Source organism: Amphiura filiformis, chromosome 16 (genome assembly GCF_039555335.1).
Source record: "Amphiura filiformis chromosome 16, Afil_fr2py, whole genome shotgun sequence".
In the NCBI taxonomy this organism is placed as follows: Eukaryota; Metazoa; Echinodermata; class Ophiuroidea; order Amphilepidida; family Amphiuridae; genus Amphiura; species Amphiura filiformis.
In genome coordinates, this window is record NC_092643.1 from 20,534,525 (window position 1) to 20,554,412 (window position 19,888).

General features: G+C 36.8%; 1 protein-coding gene across 1 annotated transcript in view; it reads left to right on the forward strand.

Moving 5' to 3' along the window:
- The first annotated feature begins 10,903 nt into the window (after positions 1 to 10,903).
- Positions 10,904 to 19,888, forward strand: part of LOC140135711 (mitofusin-2-like) — a 29,473-nt gene continuing 20,488 nt past the window's right edge. The window contains exons 1-6 of the mRNA XM_072157305.1: positions 10,904 to 11,078; positions 14,619 to 14,803; positions 15,378 to 15,492; positions 16,665 to 16,824; positions 17,607 to 17,728; positions 19,488 to 19,710. Coding sequence (XP_072013406.1) covers positions 10,999 to 11,078; positions 14,619 to 14,803; positions 15,378 to 15,492; positions 16,665 to 16,824; positions 17,607 to 17,728; positions 19,488 to 19,710 — 885 coding nt within the window. The 5' untranslated portion in view covers positions 10,904 to 10,998. The remainder of the gene's footprint in view (positions 11,079 to 14,618; positions 14,804 to 15,377; positions 15,493 to 16,664; positions 16,825 to 17,606; positions 17,729 to 19,487; positions 19,711 to 19,888) is intronic.

The following is a 19,888-nucleotide window of genomic DNA, read 5'->3' on the forward strand; positions in this document are numbered from 1 at the left end:
AGGCTAAAAACAAAGCAACTCAATTTAATGATTAATACATAACATGCATAAAGTACAAGTAAATCCCATTTCATTTTAACCAACCATTTGAAACTTAAGGATATTATAATTTATATGTCACAGAGGCCCAGAGAACATGACATTATACTCTTATTGTGACCAATGGCAGTGCCAGGAATTTTTTCAGGGGGGATCTACCAATTTTGCGCAAAATGTTTGCAAAAAGTGAAAATTTCATAAGTTAAGTTAAAAGTGAATTTTTTTTGCAATTTTTGTTAAAAGTTGTGGGGGGGAACTGGGGAAAATAACAAAATATGGGGTGGTGGCAAGGGGCATCCCCCTGTAGTGCCACTACTAAATGTGACAGTACAACACTAAGTCATGTGCTTCCTTGTTCTTGCCATCAAGCCTTAATCTCCTCCAGCAGTTTACTACTTATTCCACAAAACAGGGATTTTTTGGCATGCTGAGAGGGGGTAGCAATTTTGACATACTGATGGGGAGGTAGTCTTGGCTGCCATTTTGAAATGTGCCCACCCCGGGACAGATAACTATTGCACAACCCCTAATTTTCCCATCCTTTTGGATCTAAAGGTATAAGATCAAACTTTTGCCATGTTCCATCACAGACCCTTTCTAGGGTTCCAGGCGCCATAATTCCGATAAGGGAACACATTTCTTGACTTTCTCAGACCATGGAGGTAGCTACTAGTACCTCCATGCTCAGACTGAATAATTTGGCTCTGTATGTTCATACGCGGAACGGCGGGGGCATAAAAAATTCAACACAGGATAGGGGGTCATACAAAATTTCAGCCCATAAACTCCACGATATAGGATAAGGGGCATGAAAAAATTGACTCCGGTCACTAGCATGTTCGTGATCCTCCCGAAGAAAATGGCATTCTTATCTCAGGCTTAACGCGCACCCCATGGCTTAGAGGTGATATGGAATCTCCCAAGGTTCGTCTCACTAGTGCAGCCTTTTTTTGCTGGTTTTATCAAATTGTATGTCCTATCCTCAAATTTGCTATTGTATTTAGGCTATACATGTAACATATTTAAGTTTGGTCACAGTGCAGTAGTGAAGTGCCTGAAGTCTAATAGGAGCAATAATAATACCCCTAAAATTTCCAAATGGTGTGACAAAAATGCTTGTCCCCACCCCTCAGACTATCAAAAATCTTGGCCTCCCCTTTACACTCAAAATTGTTCACACTTAAATTTTTGCATGCTCCGTTGTCTCAGAATTGACTAATTTGTCGTAAGTTTGAAGGGGGAGGGGTCATAAAAATTTCTGACCCAAGATAGGGGGTCATAAACAAATTCAGCCTGTGATAGGGGGGGGGTCATAACAAAATTGACTCCAGTAACCAACATAGACCCCCTTCAAAAGAAAATGACATCCCCCTAAATGAAAACTAAATTGACCTTTTCGGTAAATCCCATAAGCCTTTGGGAGTACACCTGAGATGTCGTCATTTGACGTCAAATGATGACATCTCGGGTGTACTCGCAAACAGTGGCATAACTAGGGGGTGCAACGTACCCCGGGCGCCACCCTTAGGGGGGCACCAAATTAACCAATTCAGTATCGATTCTGCGCCCTCCAAGCGATTCAAATCAAACTTTCCGTGTGCTTCATGCACATTTCAGCACAAAACAACAGAACATTTTAAGACCGACTGACCGATATTCAACTTCTAGTAACCAAAATTAATTAGTGATAGGCCTTATTTGTCCAAAATTGTGCGCACTCTGCACGCAATTGTTTAAAGAATTGCCCATGTCTAAGATATTCTCGGGGGTGGGATGGGGGTTAGGGGCGCCAATTTTGTTTCTTGCCTGGGCGCTACCAACCCTAGTTACGCCACTGCTCGCAAAGGATTATTTACCGAAAAGGTCAATTGTTTCTGAGACGAAAATAACTACATTTCAGGTATTATAGTCTCAGCAGATGAGCTTGACTGCATGAGAGGAAAAATTATACATGACACCATGAGCAATCGATTTTTGACCAATGGCTATAAGGGGCTGGCATTTTCTTCGAAGGGGATCCCAATTTTACAAAAGGTTGGCGTCAATAAAATTGCATCCTACTTTGGCAACAAAAATTTTATGACCACCCACCACCGATATACCCTACCATAAACAGGTTAAAATTGTATTGAAATCAGTCTTTTTGAATAAAATAATAAATAAACACAGTGACACTGTACTACCCCAGTGGGCACAATCGGGAAAAACTACGTTGTATGGACGTTGTAATAATATCGGACGTCGGGCAACCAAATTCCAACGTTAACGCAAGTAATAATCTAGGACGTCAGTACACCTATTAGTGACGACGTCGCACAAACGCTTGGGTAATGTCGGCCGTAAGACGATCGTCGATGCGACTTCAATACAACGTTGAGGCAACACTTCATTGCCGACATCAGTACAACTAACAATAAAGATGTTGCATTAACGCCACCTGTTGACTACCCTGCGACAGTTGTCGTGCGACTTCAATATAACGTTGAGGCAACACTTCATTGCCGACATCAGTACAACTGACAATAAAGATGTTGCATTAACGTCACCTGTTGACTACCCTGCGACAGTTGTCGTGCGACTTCAATATAACGTTGAGGTAACACTTCATTGACGACATCGGTGCACCAATGATTGAAGACGCCGCAACAACGCTCTGCCGTCACGATGGTTGTCGATGACCTCAATACTAACGTTGAAGCAACACTTTATTGACGACATCGGTACAACTGCGATAAAGACGTTGTATTAAGGTCACATAATGACTGCCGTGCAATGGTTGTTGTACGATCTCAATATAACATTGAGGTAACACTTCTTTGACGCGACATCGCCTGCCATACGCTGGTTGTCGTATGACCTCAATACTAACGTTGAAGTACGGTAACACTTCATTGACGACATCGGTACGACCGACGATAAATATGTTGCATTTGGCTTATATTGTCTTAAAATGACAGTTTCTTCGCCGAGATTGGGAACGTCGCACAAACCTTAATATGACGGTCAGAATGCCGTCCGCGATATCGGACCAACGTTGGTAAACAGCATGACAGTTGACAGGCCTACTGTTTCCAAGTCATCGGAATGGTCAAGTTGGTCCAAAATTTTCTATTCAAAAGTGTAACATTAAATAAAGACTATAAAAGCCCACTAGATAAACTAATAATAATAATAATAATGATGATGAGGATGATGATGATGTTGCAACTCATGATGATGAAGATGATGATGTTGATGATGATGGTGATGATGATGATGATGATGATGATGATGATGATGATGGTGATGAATATAATGCTTTATAGTGATAATGTAATATATAAACCTAATAAATATATAATTATATTTATAGGCCTAATAACAATAAAACTTTGGAATTCAATCGTCAGTAAGATTTTTATTTTAAAAAAAGAAAGAAAAAAATCAACAAATTTAGTAAATGTTATCAATATTTACAGTAAATTTGATCAATATCCTTTAAATAATTCACTTTAGCAGGTTTAGCCATCAAAATATTGCTTATATTAACTTAAAACACTTCATCGAATATGTAAACCCCGTTTTTTGCTCCACCCCACCTCCATTGGACTCGCAAACAACACCCAGCGAATCGCAACCAAATCCCAGTCAATACCAGCATTCCCACACAATTCCCAGACATTCCCAGACTTTTCCCACACATTGCCAGAGCTATTGCCAGAGCAAGCCAGAGGGGGCATAACGGGGGCATAATCTACGCATGCGTGTATTTTTATACGGAACCCGGAAGTATTTTGATCACTAACGTCCGCCATTTTATTTATCTCGGAAGCGGAGGGTATTATGCACTGTATATATACGCACTTTTTTGAAAAGAAAGGACGGGAATGAACAGAACCTGCTAAAAGATCCAGAGGATAAAGTCTTTTTGGTATTTTCATATCTTCTTAGGGGGGTTTAAATTCTCAGAAAAAGAGATGAAAAAATTCCTATAAAAGGGAAAGGTCCATTTTCAATTTCTCGAAGTTGGACTAGGAAAATGATGAGCCAATGGTTGAAGTCTTTTTCAATTTCTCAGGAGAGGCAGGTATTCAGGTTTACTGTGGTATAAATATACCTTTATATCCATCTCTTGATAGATATAAAAAAAGAATAAACCTTTTGGAAAAATTCAAATGAATTTTTTGAAAAGTCCATTTCAGATTTCTCGAATTTGGACTAAATGTAGGATAAGATGTCTTTTTCAATTTCACCGAAAAAGAGGGGGGGGGACTGGTAGTCAGGTTTATTTTGGTATAAACGTACCTTTATATCCATCTTTTGGAAAAATACAAATAAAATTAACCCTTTGGAAGAATAAAAAATTTCCTATAAAAGGGAAGTTCTTTTTCGATTTCTCGAATTTGGACACCACGAGGGGTAGGCCTATCGGGTTTTCTTTTTCAATTTCTCAGAAAAAGAAGGGGGGGTAGGCGTGTAGGTTAATTATGGAATTAAAATATCTTTGTATTCACCTTTTGGAAAGGTAAAAAGATAAAATTAACCTTTTGGAAGATTAAAAAGATCCCTGTGAAAGGGAAGGTCCCTTTTCGATTTCTCGAATATGGGTAAAAGTTCATGTTAATATATTTTGAGGAAAACTTGAAAAGAAAATTAAAAAATTAGCTTAGATGTACTTTTAAGTACAGATATTGCATAAAACTGCTACAAAATTATCAAAACAGCAGGACAAAAAATATAAAACTTGGCACAGCCGGGAATTGAACCCAGGTCGAATGGGTGACAGGCGGAAGTGCTTACCACTACACCACCAAACTCATTTTTTTTCCTTCTTCTCTCTTTTCCCCCTTTTCCCCCTTCCTTCCTCTTTTTCCTTTCTCCTTACCCCCTTTTTAGAGTCCTTTATGCCCCTTTTTTTAGCTCAGTCAGTAGGGCATCAGTCTCATAATCCAAAGGTCATGGGTTCGAATCCCGGAAGGTACATCAAGGTAAGTGTTATGTATAAAATTAAGCTAGGAAATTTGCTTCCGTTGTAATATAGACAGTATTAAGTGTAAGACTCTGTGTAAGCGGAGTATATGCTACTAAATAATATTTTTCTTTCTTTTTTTCATGATTTTTCGTCTCTTTGGGGTTACTTGCCAATGGTTGGATTAATGGTTGGTTTAACGTTGGTCAATGGATGGATTAATAACATTGGCCCAACATCAACGATATTATGTTAGCCCAACGTCACAAATTACATCTTTATTAGGGTTGGGTCAGTTGGATCGACGTTGGCTAACGTCTGCACAACGCTGAATGTGGACGTCGCACCAACGTTCTATTTTGGCGTCAAAAAAACTTTCATATCCATCCTCCAGGCAAGCTCAGGCAACCGTCGTCCAACGTTAGATATTGACGTTGACACAACATAGTAGCAACCAATTGTGCCCACTGGGACGGTCTTCTTGTGAATCCCTACATTTTGGTTACTAAAATTTGATGACCCCCCTATTTTTCTTTCCAAAAATGTATGGCCCCCTAGTATATTTGGGACCCACCTCCTTCCGAATAAAATGACAGCCCCCTAAAATGATCCCCGGGGCCTAAAAATTGATTGATCGTTTCACTTCGGGTGTTTGTTTACTATTGGGAAATCCCCAAGCATCGATGCAATGATGCAATCGTGGGAAGCCGATGTAAGCGTTTTATCTTAAGTTAAATTTACAATAGACATTAAAATACACCTGTTTGTTATAGTAACTTAAATTTAGCAAATCAGCAGGAATAATACAAACACCCAGATAAAAAGTGCACACATAAATACACATAAATATACTCAATCACATTTTGATCTAATTATTTTCAATGTATCAAAGTTTTAATTCTAGAAACAATGCATGAGGTCAATGTTATTTTTAGATCTGCGAAGATTGTTGTTTTGTGAATATTGTGGGGCTGACTTTGCCGTGTTTTGTGCTGTTTATTAGGCTACCAGTGATTAATAAGGTTCTAGAGGTAAGTTACAACTTGCATGATTTGTGTCAATGGTATCGCAAACCATTAATTCATTAAAAAGACATCACTTAAATTATGGCTAGTGCAAGACTGCATAATTTTGCACCCTACAGTATTTTGCAAATACCATGTCGTTAACGATGTTATACTATTCAGCAAATTACTTCAGCGGTGTCCATCTGCTCTACGTAAAAAAGAACTAGGTCACTTGACGCAGCTAGCTATACTATGATCAGCTCTTAATACTAATAGGCGGGAATTATTTGGTTCTTGTTACTGCGCGAGTCAATAAAGTTCCAACTTACGCACGCGTAAATTCACAAAGCACGCATCAATCACGCAAAACACGTCACAGATTGCGTAGGTGCTATGCCCAGCTTTGTATACGCCATTCTATATCAATCCACGATGTTATGAGTCCCGCCTATTACGAGCTGATCAGAGTATACGCAGCTTGACCAGCGAATTGAATGAGGTGCCGATGGCATGCGCGATGACAATGTGATGATCATCTGATTCAATAAATAGCCAATTAGAACCCAGAACTTCCGTATTTGCCATAAACTGTGCCAAATTGTCAGACCGCTGAAGAACTGTTCTTCTAGAACAAAAAATCATCCTGAATCAAGCATGACAGGCTTTGGCATCGGAACATTGGATTGAGCCTGTGGATGGTGGCCCCTACTGTACTTTGCCAGAAACTAGTAATGATTCTGTTTAATACTATAGTACAGGGAACCCATACCGTAGTAGCTCTGCATAACGGCGCACCCTAACTGAGATGGCACTTCAGTGCAAACTTAAGGGGGTACTACACACCTGCCCAATTTGGTGCCTATTTTTGCATTTTTCTAAAAAATTATATCACATTGAGGACAAGTAAGATATGTATTCAATTCAATTCAATTCAATTCAAGTTTATTTGGTTTCTTCTCACATATATACAAATTATTATTAAATACAGATAATCAAATACATTATAAATTATATGAGATGTGGATGCCATCAAGAACGCTGAGCGTGTGGCTGATGGCACCCAAGGTTACATGAAAATATTACAATGAAAAACATAGAATTTAATAATTTATTAAATATGAAAATAACATTTTTGCAAAGAAAAGAAAAACAGTAAATGGATGTCATAGTAGGTACATATACATATACCACATGAATATATTTGACAAAAATTACTTTGATATGAACTAGAACATCCATGAAAATGAGGGTGCAGAAAAAAAAAAAATCAAGGGGGGGGTAAGGAAATTTACATGATTGATGCGTACTCGTTATTGACGGTTTCAGAGTGGTATTGATCCAGGATATAATTTTTCATTCGTTTTTTAAAGGAGGATAGGGTGCAAGAGTGTTTAATGTTGTCGTTCAGTGAATTCCAAGTGGTAGGTCCCTGGGTTTTAATTGTGTTTTTGGCTAGCAGTGTGTTTGTCGTCGCGATGTTAAGGTCAAGGGCCTGTCTGGTCTCATAATTATGAATTTCAGAATTTGTCATGAAATGATTATTTGGTAAGTCCTGTGGGAGGAGGTCATGGTGGTAACGATACATATGAGTTGCTAGTTGAAACGTGTAAATATCACGAATTTTAGTTTTTTAAGGAAATGAAAAGAGGGGTTGAATGATCCAGCCAAAGTGAATAAGTGCATGTTCTGATGATTTTCTTTTGCATAATGAAAAGGGATTCCAAGTTACTATTATTTTTATCACCCCATACCATTGTACAATAGGATAGGTATGGTAGCACCAGAGTGTTGTAAAGTGTTTGGAGGGAATCCTGGTTTAAAAATGGTCTGACTTTCCTAATTATGCCGTTATATTTTGAAACAATTTTTGATATATGGGATGTATGGGTCTTCCATGAAAGGTTGTTATCAATTAAAATACCTAGGAATTTAGTTACTTCTACTTTTTCGATATCTTTATTATCAATTTCAATGTTAAAATTATGGTCAGGTTTATTGTTGTATTTATTTTTAAAGATCATGAAGTTAGTTTTATCTATATTTAATGAAAGCTTATTGAATTTAAACCAGTTCGAAATTTTCTTGAGTTCTTTATTTATTAATTCTTCAAGTTGTTCTGGGTCTTTGTGGGAAAAAAGAATGTTGGTGTCGTCAGCAAAAATAATAAAATGGGAGGAAGGAGATGAAAGTGGGAGGTCATTTATATATAAAAGGAATAAAAGTGGCCCAAGCATTGATCCCTGTGGGACACCGCAGATTATGTCACCTTCTGCAGATTTCTGGTGGTTATAAACGACATACTGTTTTCTTTCACAAAGATAATTTTTATCCATAGATTGGCAAGACCTCTGATACCGTAGCTATTTAGTTTTTGGAGAAGTATATCATGGTTGAGGGTATCAAAGGCCTTGCTTAAGTCTAAGAATATCCCAAGACTATGCAATTTTTCGTCTAACGCACCTGTAATTTTGCAGTAAAGGTCATTTATTGCCATGTATGTGGACCGGTTTGGTCTAAAACCATATTGGTGGGAACTTAAGATATTATTTTTAGCAATGAAATCAGAAAGCCGGGTGTTTATTATTTTTCAAGTATTTTCGAGACAGAAGGTAATATTGAAATCGGCCTATAATTACTACAAATCTGATTATCACCAGATTTAAAAATTGGTATTACTTTTGCGATCTTGAGTAAAGATGGGACAATGCCTGTGAGTAGGGACCTATTGAAAATATGTGAGAGAACAGGGGCTATTTCATTGATTATTGTTTTGAGTAGTTTAGTGCTTATATTGTCAAAGCCACTACTGTTGCTAGCCTTAAGTTTTTAGTTATTTTAATTATTTCGTCAGGGGATGTTGGGTTTAAGAACATACTGCTATGCTGATTTAATGAATTTAGTGGAGAGATGTAGTCATCGTCAGGAGTAGTTATTTTCTCAGCTAGCTTAGTGCCTATGTTGGTAAAAAAATTATTGAAGTTATCGGCTATTTCAGTTGAATTGGTAATTTTTTTGCCATCTTTATCTTTAAAGAAGTCGGGTAATTTGGTACGTCTGTTTCTACCTAGAAGATTATTCAATGTTTTCCAAGTTTCTTTCATGTTAAATTTATTTGATTCAATTTGGGCGGTAATATGGGATTTTTTGGCTGTACGTAGTAAATTATTTAATATATTTCTATATTTAGTATATTTAAGTTTATTTTCTGATGTAGGTTTAGAGATGTACTTTTTATATAGTTTATCTTTAGTTCTAATTGATTTAACAAGGCCTGTAGTGATCCAGGGCTTACGTGGTGATTTACGTTTGGACATTTTAGTTGTTCTTATAGGGCAGTGGATGTCTAATAGGCCAGTGGTTTTATTAATGAATTTCGTGTATGAGTTTTCAGGATTATCGTGTGGAGTATAAAATCCCAATTGACAATAGACAGGGAGTTTTTGAAACCTTTAATATTATTTGGTTTGAATTGCCTTGTTTGTTTAGTTATAGGTTGAGAAATGTTATCAAAACGAGAGCCTTTAACAGAAATAAAATTTGGGAAATGATCTGAGAGGTCTGTAACCAAGTTGCCAGAAGTTATTTGGTTATCAGTATCATTTGTAAAAATATTGTCAATTAGCGAGATTGTAGTACCGGTCTTGGTTGTGTAGATCTCGGTGGGCGCGCGTATCACTGGAAAAAAAAGAATAGGCGTACATCAGATTAACGAATGTATTGACTTGATGGTTATGGTCAAATTTTAGGAGATCGATATTGAAGTCGCCTAAGACAAAACATTTTTCCTTTCTTTAGAGATGGTATTCAGGGCTGATTCTAGGTCAGAAATGAACTGATGGTAATCGACATATTCTGGTTTATAAATGACGCCAACGATTATATTTTTATCAGGGATTTCGATGAAAACAGAGTCGCAGTGAGTGGCTTTTATTTTAAGGTCAGGTCTTTGAATGAAATTATGTTTAGAGTGGATAAATAAGGACGCACCTCCACCAGATCTATCGGGGCGTATACAGTCTATTCTGTCATAGTTGTCAAGGTCAATTACATTGGATTCATCGGTTGAATTGAACCAGGTTTCTGTAAAACCTATAATGTCAAAATCATGATTTAGAATCGAAATGTAATCCACAATAGTACTAGCCTTTTTGTTAATACTTCTGGTGTTGTGGTGGAATAAAGAAAATTTATTTTGGCGGAGGGCATTTTCATTAATAATTGAATTAGTGTCGTAATATTTGCATTTGCAGCACAGGTTTAGGTCAATGTTACATGAATTATCTGAAGTTTGGGAATGTGAATTGAGTACGCTACTAAATTTAGACGGAGTGAATTTGTGCTCTGACATGAAAGTTGACAAATCGGGCATGGTGCGAACGGGACAAAGGGTGCAGGAGAGAAACTAAATTAAAGTGGAATTTGGTTTAAAAAGCAAATAAGGTTGGATTTGGTCTGAGGGAAAAGAGGAAAGAAGCCATTTTACGAGAACAAGTTGAAACCATGAAGATAAAATAAATTCATGGTTAAGTTAACAATCAATATGTGGTTTAGAACAAATATAAGGGACTCATAGTCCCTTTGATAATAAATACAATACAAGAAGTAAATACATTGTAATTCCAGCTGTGTTTTGAATGATTTCGTTTGGGGCACAATACTAGTTGAAAAACTCTTTCAGTACTGGATCAGCTGTCTGATATGTATATTACAGGGGCAAGGACTACAACTACTGTACTGGAAATTTTATTTCAGCACAGACAACAGTTGTGGAGTTACAGTCCAAAATGAGGGAAAACCAATATTTGATCAATAACTACTTGCTTTGAGTTGCTGAATTTTCAGGGCAGCATCAATACGAAAATGTCATACCGATAAATGATGTGTCTGTTTTGCCCGATTTTTAAAGTTTGTGTTGCGAACTATCATTCTTTTAGTGTATTAACATTCTTTTTGCCTTCTTGCTCTTTTTTCACTTTTAGCATGAATGTTGACCTCAAAGTCTAGATGAAGAGAAGGTTGAATCAAGGACAGCCAGAGAGGAACAAAAACCAATCTAAACGAAACAAGGTTGACAGTTCTTCCGGGTCAGTATTTTGAACATTCATATCATTTTTATTTTATTCTTCATCCCAAATTGACATCGTACAAAGTACAAACTGAAACAAAGAAACAACATGTATACAGAATTTCTTTCTTCATACACAGTTATGACAGTCAGTAAAAACATTTACACTGACCATCTTGAATCAAACCCAGTACCCTTGGGTTACTGATCATTTGATGATGCTCTAGCCTAAGAACTGAGCTAATGATCAAGTTAGATGATTTTGCTATTATTTTTGTTCGCTTTTAAATGGTATTCTCCCTACTAATGATCATGATATGTTAATTTAACACTTGCTTGTTAGAAGTTGAGAGAATAATAATCATGTCTCTCAATGGGTTATGACTATGGGCAAGATTAAGGTCAGCCTTGGTAATAACAAGCATTCCGGAATAACTTTATACCACAGGTAAATTAAGTATTTCTTGGCCAAGCTGGAACATACGTGCTGCGTCCATGTAGCGTACTAAGCATGTATGCAAATATGCAATGTAATATAAGGCGTGTGTATGCTTTCTTCTCTACCACGCTATCTGCGCGTATGTTTATCGCGGAACCACTAGCGTTCGTAATGTTTGAGTTTGGCCAAGAATTACTTAATTTACCTGTAGGATAAATGAAGTCAGTCGCTGATCTGGTGAACAGACCAGATCCGCAGATGATGCTAGACTTGGATCATGTTATTTTGAATTCGGCATTTGGCTTTTGAATTATAGAACTAGGGATCAATGCTTTGCTTATAGATGGCAGCATATCAATTTTTTAATGGTTATCATCGTAGACCTCACTGCGATGCACCGTTAGCTAACCCTGTATGCCGCCCTCTTTTGATTACATGCTGTTATCATCCTATCTCCGTTAAAAATTTGATATGCTGCCCTCTATTATCAAAGGCATTGATCCCTAATTCCCTAATTCAAAAATAATGCATGCGTGACATAAATTTACCAAAATCCTGATTTGGCTGTCTGCCAAATTCATAACGATGTCATGGAAGAGTGATCTAATTAAAGTTACATTTTTCAAATGTGAAACTCAACAAAATAAGTAAACTATGTCTCACAAGTTCTTTCTTGTAACAAATAAATGTAATCTTATACTTTCAATTTCTGGCAATTTGAACGTGCATTAGGCCACGCAGTGGACACTGCATTCAATATGCTGCGTCTAGTATGACCAACGCAATGATTGGTATGAATAATCATAATTATCATACCACTCGATCATTGAACAGGCCAGTGTGTGATTGGTTATGGTTTTTTGTTTACATCTTTCTGAACTAATTTCTGAAGATTTCCTACCAGCAGCTGAAAAGTTGTATTGTAAGTTGTAACTGTGAAAAGATCTGCAACTACTCCCTAGATCCAAAAAAATACAGCACTAATTATTTTGGATTAAAAAAAAAATTATCCTGTTTTGCCAAATGAAACAAAACTATGGTAAATCTTAATCCTTTAGTTACTGGCAATAAAAGTGACGTTTTTTTTGGCTCAAGCAAATTGACATATGTGACGTGTCATGTCAAAAGGAGACACTTTTGGGCAGGTTATCAATTTTGAGGGTTTTACATATCTTAAATATAGAGATATTTTGTTGCATAACGCCATTTTCCCCAATGAAATCGGACATTCCTAAGCGAAGATATTAAGTTCGTAAGTTATGTTATTAAAAAATTGGAAATTAAGATATATATCGGCCTTTAAAAATATTATTGACAATGTTGAGAGTAGGAATTACCTTGAAAAATGTCTCAAAAAATGCAAGATGCTAGTTATATTCCAGTCTGAAACTATCAATATATCAGACAATATTTTTAACACTAATATTCATCACAAATTGGCATCAAACCCAAATTGTGAAAAAATCACCCCTGGGTAGATTTTTGCCTATTTCTCCATTTACGATCCTGCCCAAAAGTTTCTCCTTTTGACATGACACGTCACATATATGGCAATGAAAGTCAAATTATATTATTTGGTCAATTTTTGGAAATGAGGCCCACAAACCATACATTTTTAGAGCATTTTCCGTATGCTGTGACAATCAAGCCCAAAGACTTGTACAAAGACTAATTTTAATTTGTGCATTCAATTTTTTTCCTAACCAGTTATCAAAAAGAACATAAAATATACAATTGTAAGAAAACATGTAAAATTGCATGTTTTTGACCCATTTTCCCTCAAATTGCAAAAATACTAAAATTTGACTTTTGGAAATAAGATTTCATACCAGCTGTCGTGGTTCAATCCCTGCTGGGTCCTGATGTTTTCTCTTTGAGCACCCAAAACATCATTTAAATCACAATTTCACTGGCTTGCATGCATCGTTTATTTCTGATCATCACATAATGTTAATTGTGTCTTGCATTGTCTTAGGCCCTGCTAGAATGAGGCATAAATTGGCCACCTCTTTTTTCATTATTTGATATTATAATTGGCCGCTTCATGGGGACTTTAGTTGAGATTGCCCGAGTACCAACCATGAACTCAGATAGTGCAGTGGCTAAGACTCTGGACCGGTAAACCAGCAACCGGGATTCAATCCCTACCGAGTCCAGATTTTTTTCTCGCTCAAAATTATCAAGGGGAATGAGTTACATGTCGGCAATTTTCAATTAGAAGTTTCTTACAATCATCATTCTCTGGCAGTTGATGAATGCTACATTTTGATGCAAACCCCATCAAAATCAGACATCTGGTTACAGAGTTATGAGCAATTTATCATTGGCTGAAAACAATATAAAACAAACAAATTTGAACACTGTTTTTGCCAATACCTAAAAAACAATATTAGCGACATCCGACTCATTCCCCTTGATCATGTCACATACATGTATGTCAAGTTGCTTGAGCAAAAAAAAACGTCACTTTTATTGCCAGTTAGAACTAAAATTAAAAACAGGGAAAATATGACACAACATCCAATGGGGGAGTAACATAAGACATATAAACAAAGTTAAAAAAAGTTTCGAAAAGACAAATCTTTTCTTTCTCAAGGGATAAAATAAGAGGGTTAGAACTAACTAGATGATTAGGATTTAGCTATGTTTCATTTGGCAAAACAAGACATTATTGCTTTGAATCCAAAAAATGAGTGCTGTATTTTTTTGGAATCAGGAGTAAGTATGATAAAAAAAAATACATGACTTAGTTAAACCAATTCCACTATTGAAACAGTACACAAGCATTTGTTGCACTTGCAGTGGCTGCGACAGGATTTTTTTCAGGGGGCAAAATCAGCAAAATTATCGCAAAGAGTGGAAATTTTTGTAATTTTTGGTTTTATTCTGGGGGTGCAACATGGGGGGGGGGGACAAGACTTCTCCCCTCCCCCCTCCATGTCCCCCATGGTGCTGCCACTGATTTGTTGGCTCACACATACATAAAGTTTAGGCTAAAAATCTCTCTAATATAAATGAAGTGACATCATTTGTTTGTACAGGAAGTGAATATGATGCGTGTCACAACCCTAGTAATAATTAACATATATAATAAGTTGACTTGGTATTTTTGTTTTGCAGTGCTGGGCCGAGTTCAAGCAACAACATGGATATTGTTCATAGGTTTATTCGAGGAGCTACTCCAGCAGGAAGATTTGTGAATGCGAGAACCAACATATGCAAAAACTTTCAAGATTTAATAGAACAAGTTATTCAGCCATGCTGCGAGGTATCTGAGAACACTACAAGCCTTCCAAGAGAAACAAGTGAGTTCATTGTTGTATTTAGACTAGAGGACACTGTGGATCAGTGTTTACGGGCTTGGACTCATAATCTTAGAGCTTGCTCGACGTACGTGGGTTCAAGTCCCCCTCCCACCACCGTGTTGCGCCCTTGGGCAAGGGGCTTTGCCTCGCTTGCCTCACCCACCCAGGAGCAACGGGAAACTGCTGGGGGTAGTCACAGTCGTTGTACTGATGAACCCTGCACCATTTGTAGGCTGCAAACATGGTTCCGACATATTCTAATGATGGAGGAATAAATGTAAAGCGCTTTGAGGCTGTTTACGGCATAAAGCGCTATAAAAATATCTATATTTATTTCAAAGAATAAGATTTCTTGTGTTTGGTATAAATATGGCTCTCAAGAAACTGTTGTGGAGCGTACACTTTCGTCTGAGACTGAAAAATAGTAACAGTAATATTATTTTTTGGCAAAGAATAACAAAAATAAGATTTGACCAAAATCGTATGGTAATATTATGGCGTTAATATACATGTAACAAGTGACAATGGCGAAACTGTTAAAATCATTTGTAACATGTCATTTTGATTTTTGTAGTTCATGATGATGAGCTGAAAGCCTTCCAGATGCAACTGAATGAGTGTCTACAGAAAACGCTAGCCATTATGCCCATACTGCAAAGAGACAAGATGAAAGCTGTTGTATTTGGATGGTGAGTTGGACAAAATATCAAAATCAGTGGGAATCAAATGTTTTAGCTATGCACACTGCAAGGGTGTCTATTCTTCTGTTATTCACCCCCAAAGGGGATGGAATAATTTTACCCCTTTGGGGAAGAATATTGTGTTTTGTAAAAAAAAGAAAGGAAAAAAAGGGGGGGGGTTGAAAAAATGATACAATGGTTCAGTGTGCAGACTGTACCATCTGGGGTAGAATTCGAGGCTTGTAGGGAAGACAGAATAGAACAACACAAACACACACACAAAGAGTTGTATAAGAAAAGTTTCTGGGTCTGACAAATTAATACTCACACCTACTTTCAGTCAGGGAAGGAAGGAATAAGAAACCATGAGGAAAAGTGTGTTACATGTACATAAATATTTTTTCTCTTTTGGGTCCATTTCTGTGGGGTTCTGGTTTGGAAGAAGCTGGGGAAGATGTGGCCACATCATGGTAGCGCAAGAGAATAATTTAGATTTTCTGGAAGAAAAGACACCCCTGATGCACAGTCAACATTAAGAAGTCATAATGATACAATGTTGCTGCAGAATTAATCTTGTGGGTAGAGCTAGTCATGCATCATAGGTTAGGCACATTGTGCTACATGGTGTTAAAAATAATCCAAAAATAACTGTGACACATTTTAATCGAAATGCATGTAACATTGACTGTATATACGTTTGTAAACCATATAGGATATCAAAAGTGCATAAATTCAGGGCAAGATAATTAAAAATTGAAAAATACTGAATGATGAGCCACAACCCTTCATTTACATAGTATAGTTCCAACTTATGGTGCATGACCAGCTACTAAATTATTAGTTTTATGACATTACTGTGTGTAAAGTACTTGCTTTGTCATGTGTAATGAAATACATAATTATGGAATAACACACCCTATTAGTCCTTTGCACGGATCCGCCATCTTGCTACCAAAACGAGGTTCTCCATGCAAACGCGTGTGCATTTTTGATTATTATGATTTTCTAGCAGTGCGTTAGAAGGCTTTCGCAATGTGTATGCCGTAATTAAAGCATGCATTTATCGGGTGTATGCACACACAGCACGCACTTTGTGAGTAGAAACTCGTTTTGAAATGACCGTGCAATCGGCGAATAGTGACCACTCCTTCAATTGTCATCCTTTTATCATTGATTTGCAGTACAAGTAGTGGTAAATCAACTCTCATCAATGCCATGCTAGACGATGATGTTCTTCCTACCAGCATGGGAGTATGCTCATCATGTTTGGTGCAAATAGAAGGATGCGATGGGGAGGACTCATTCTTGACTTTACCAGATGGAACACAGAGAAGTGTACAAGTAAGTAGGTGTTATGTTATATCATGGCAGGGTATAAACTGAGACAGAATTAAAAAGACTAGTTTGCGTCTGACGTCATTGTCAATCAAACTCCCCACAACTCTTGATTGGTACTAAGGGCATAAAAGGAAGGTTGATTCATCTGGTGCCAATCGGAGAAAAGGAATCACAAAAATGGCAAAAATAAACTTTTGTAGGCATTGTTGACATGTTACTTGCAGGAAAGAGATTAACCTTAGGGCACGCTGTTTTACTGCCGCGTTCAGGCACTCGGTCATCACCAACAGTTGTAAACAACTGTGCTCGTGTTTGATTGATAGATGACGTCAGACACAAGTTAGTCTTTTTAATTTTGTCTTTGATTATAATAGGTTGCTTTGCTTTGTTAATGCCATGGGTATTACAGGCCAAATTTCAAAGAATTATTTTAATTGGAGGGCTATATCATGTATTGAGCCAATCAGAGATATGGTAAGAAAAGGGTCAGTATAGCTGAAGAGGGTTTAGCAATCTAAAAGCTCTATTTTGATTGGTTACTCAGATGATTATATCATGTAATTAACCAATCAGTGAGAAAGAGAGTGGTGCCCTAAGGGTTAAGAGCAGGATATGAGAAGACACATTTTGTCCACATCCACATTTGACATTCGTTGATACTTAAAAACACTAAGATGTATTCTTTCACTTGAAACTGATAAAATAGAACAATATTTCCTCCCACTTTTCTTGATTTAAAAATCACTAAAAACTTTGGTAACATTAATCTTTCATTTGCTACACAGGATTTGGAAGAACTTGGTAGTGAGTTAGAAGATACACACTTAGGAGCAGGGGAGACGGCAATTGTGTACTGGCCAAAATCAAAATGTGAATTATTAAGTAATGATATACAGATAGTTGACAGGTAGGACAGTATGTTACTACATATCACTTAATTTGTCTTAGGCCCCCCCCCAAAAAATATGTTTCAAAGCTGCAGCATACATTCATTTTGCTGTGTGCATTAATTTTGCATTTTATTTCTATTCTAACTGTTACAGCACAAATAGTGGGATTTAAGGGTATACGATGTATTGTTGGTCGAAGCAGCAACAAAAAAATGTAGTTCACAGCATCTTACGAATTGTGATGAGCTTTAGCAAAAATTGCATTTCTGAATTCATAGCGAGTATGTAGAAGAAGAATTCAAATATCACAGATATACTTTTGTAGGTCCTGTGGTTCTTGAGTTATGTTGTAAAGAGGGCTGAAACAACAACACTTTTGTAAAACGTACATAACTCATTAAGGGGTACTACACCCCTGTGGTAAATTTAGTGACTATTTTTGCATTTTTCTCAAAAAATAATAACACACTGGTAACAAAAGTTATGTATATATATTATTGGGGCAAGGTATCCAATTACTACACTGAAATTTCAGTGACTCAAGACAAGCGGTTCAGTATATATGATAGGAAATGAGGTACATCCTAGCGGTACCTTATTTCTTATCATAAACAACTAACCGCTTGTCTTGGGTCACTAAAATTCCAGTGTAGTAACTGGATTCCTTGCCCCTATATTATACATAAATTTTGTTACCAGGCCGTTATTAGTTTTTGAGAAAAATGCAAAAATAGACATAAATTTATCGAGGGGTGTAGTACCCCTTAACAACAATAAATTAAGCAAGTTTTCAAAGTATATGATTTACAGAATGAACTTTTGCAAAACACCGAAGTGTTATTTTTCAATAATATATTGATTCAGATAATGAAAATCAATTTTTTGTTGGCTGCTTCAACCAACAATACCTCGTATACCCTTAAAGAGATAATGTGTGACACAATCTAGAGGCCAACATTGTTATTTTTGAAAATTGAGTTACTATATAATTATTACCTTATTCAAACATTAGGCTATATTATACTGAATACACCAAAGGTCTAGCAAACTTGGTTCTAAAGTTTATGATATGCATTTCTTATGTATTTTATTGTTTTTGTACTATATATTTTTGCCTTTATCTCAATTTCAATTTCAATTTACTCCCTATGGCCTCTATGGACCAGATCATGTCACATATAATAATAATAATATGGAGGCGCTTTTAAGTGCATAAACAAAGCATATCTCTATGCCCTTTACAAACAAGAAAATAAATACTATCATAAACTACAAACTTACACTACACACAATAAATACAAATTAAATGACATTTGAAATAAATAAGTGACTTTTGAGTTGCAAAAGAATGAGTTCAGAGAATGTGCTTGACGAATGTGAATTGGTAACTTATTCCTTAGTGTGGGAGCGGCAACTGAGAAGGCACGCTTAGCATAAGAAGTTGAAAATCTTGGAGAAACAAGTTGGCGTTGTGAGCTAGAACGAAGTGACCGAGGTGGATTATAAAAAGAAACAAGTTCAGCAATATATTCCGGTGACTGACATATATCACCTTTTTGCCTGTTGTTTACAACAAGGTAGAGCACGTGCACATATCCGCAGCATAAATAACAGCACCTGACACAGAAAAATTGTATGTGTAACTGCGCTTATTGATCTGCGGAGAATGTGTTATTCTTTACTGCGTTTCAGATGAAGTGAGGGTACATTATTGCAATATGGGGGTAATAGAATAATATAATATCACTCAGTATACTTTTCCTTTGACACTCATAGGCCTGGCATCAGCAGTAACCCTGAGGTGGATAAAATAGTCAATGACAATTGTAGCGATGCGGATGTTCACATATTTGTAGTGGACTCTGTGGCTTCCATAACGACAGAATCTAGAGAATACTTTATGAGTGTTGCTAAGAAACTGTCAAAGCCTAATATTTTCTTTGTATACAACAAATGGGATGAGTCAGCTTACACTAAGAAACCTGAAAGGAATCAAAAGGTAAGGTTGGAGCCTGGGGGAGGGGGTTCAAGTTTGGGTAGGGTAGGGAGGTAGTGCGTAGAATCTGTAAGTGGATTCTTCACTATACCAATTCAGTCTTTCCAAACCTGGATCAGCTGCAATTAAACTAGTTAGCCACTAGAAGAGTGATGTCTCAATGTACAATGTTTTATAAAAT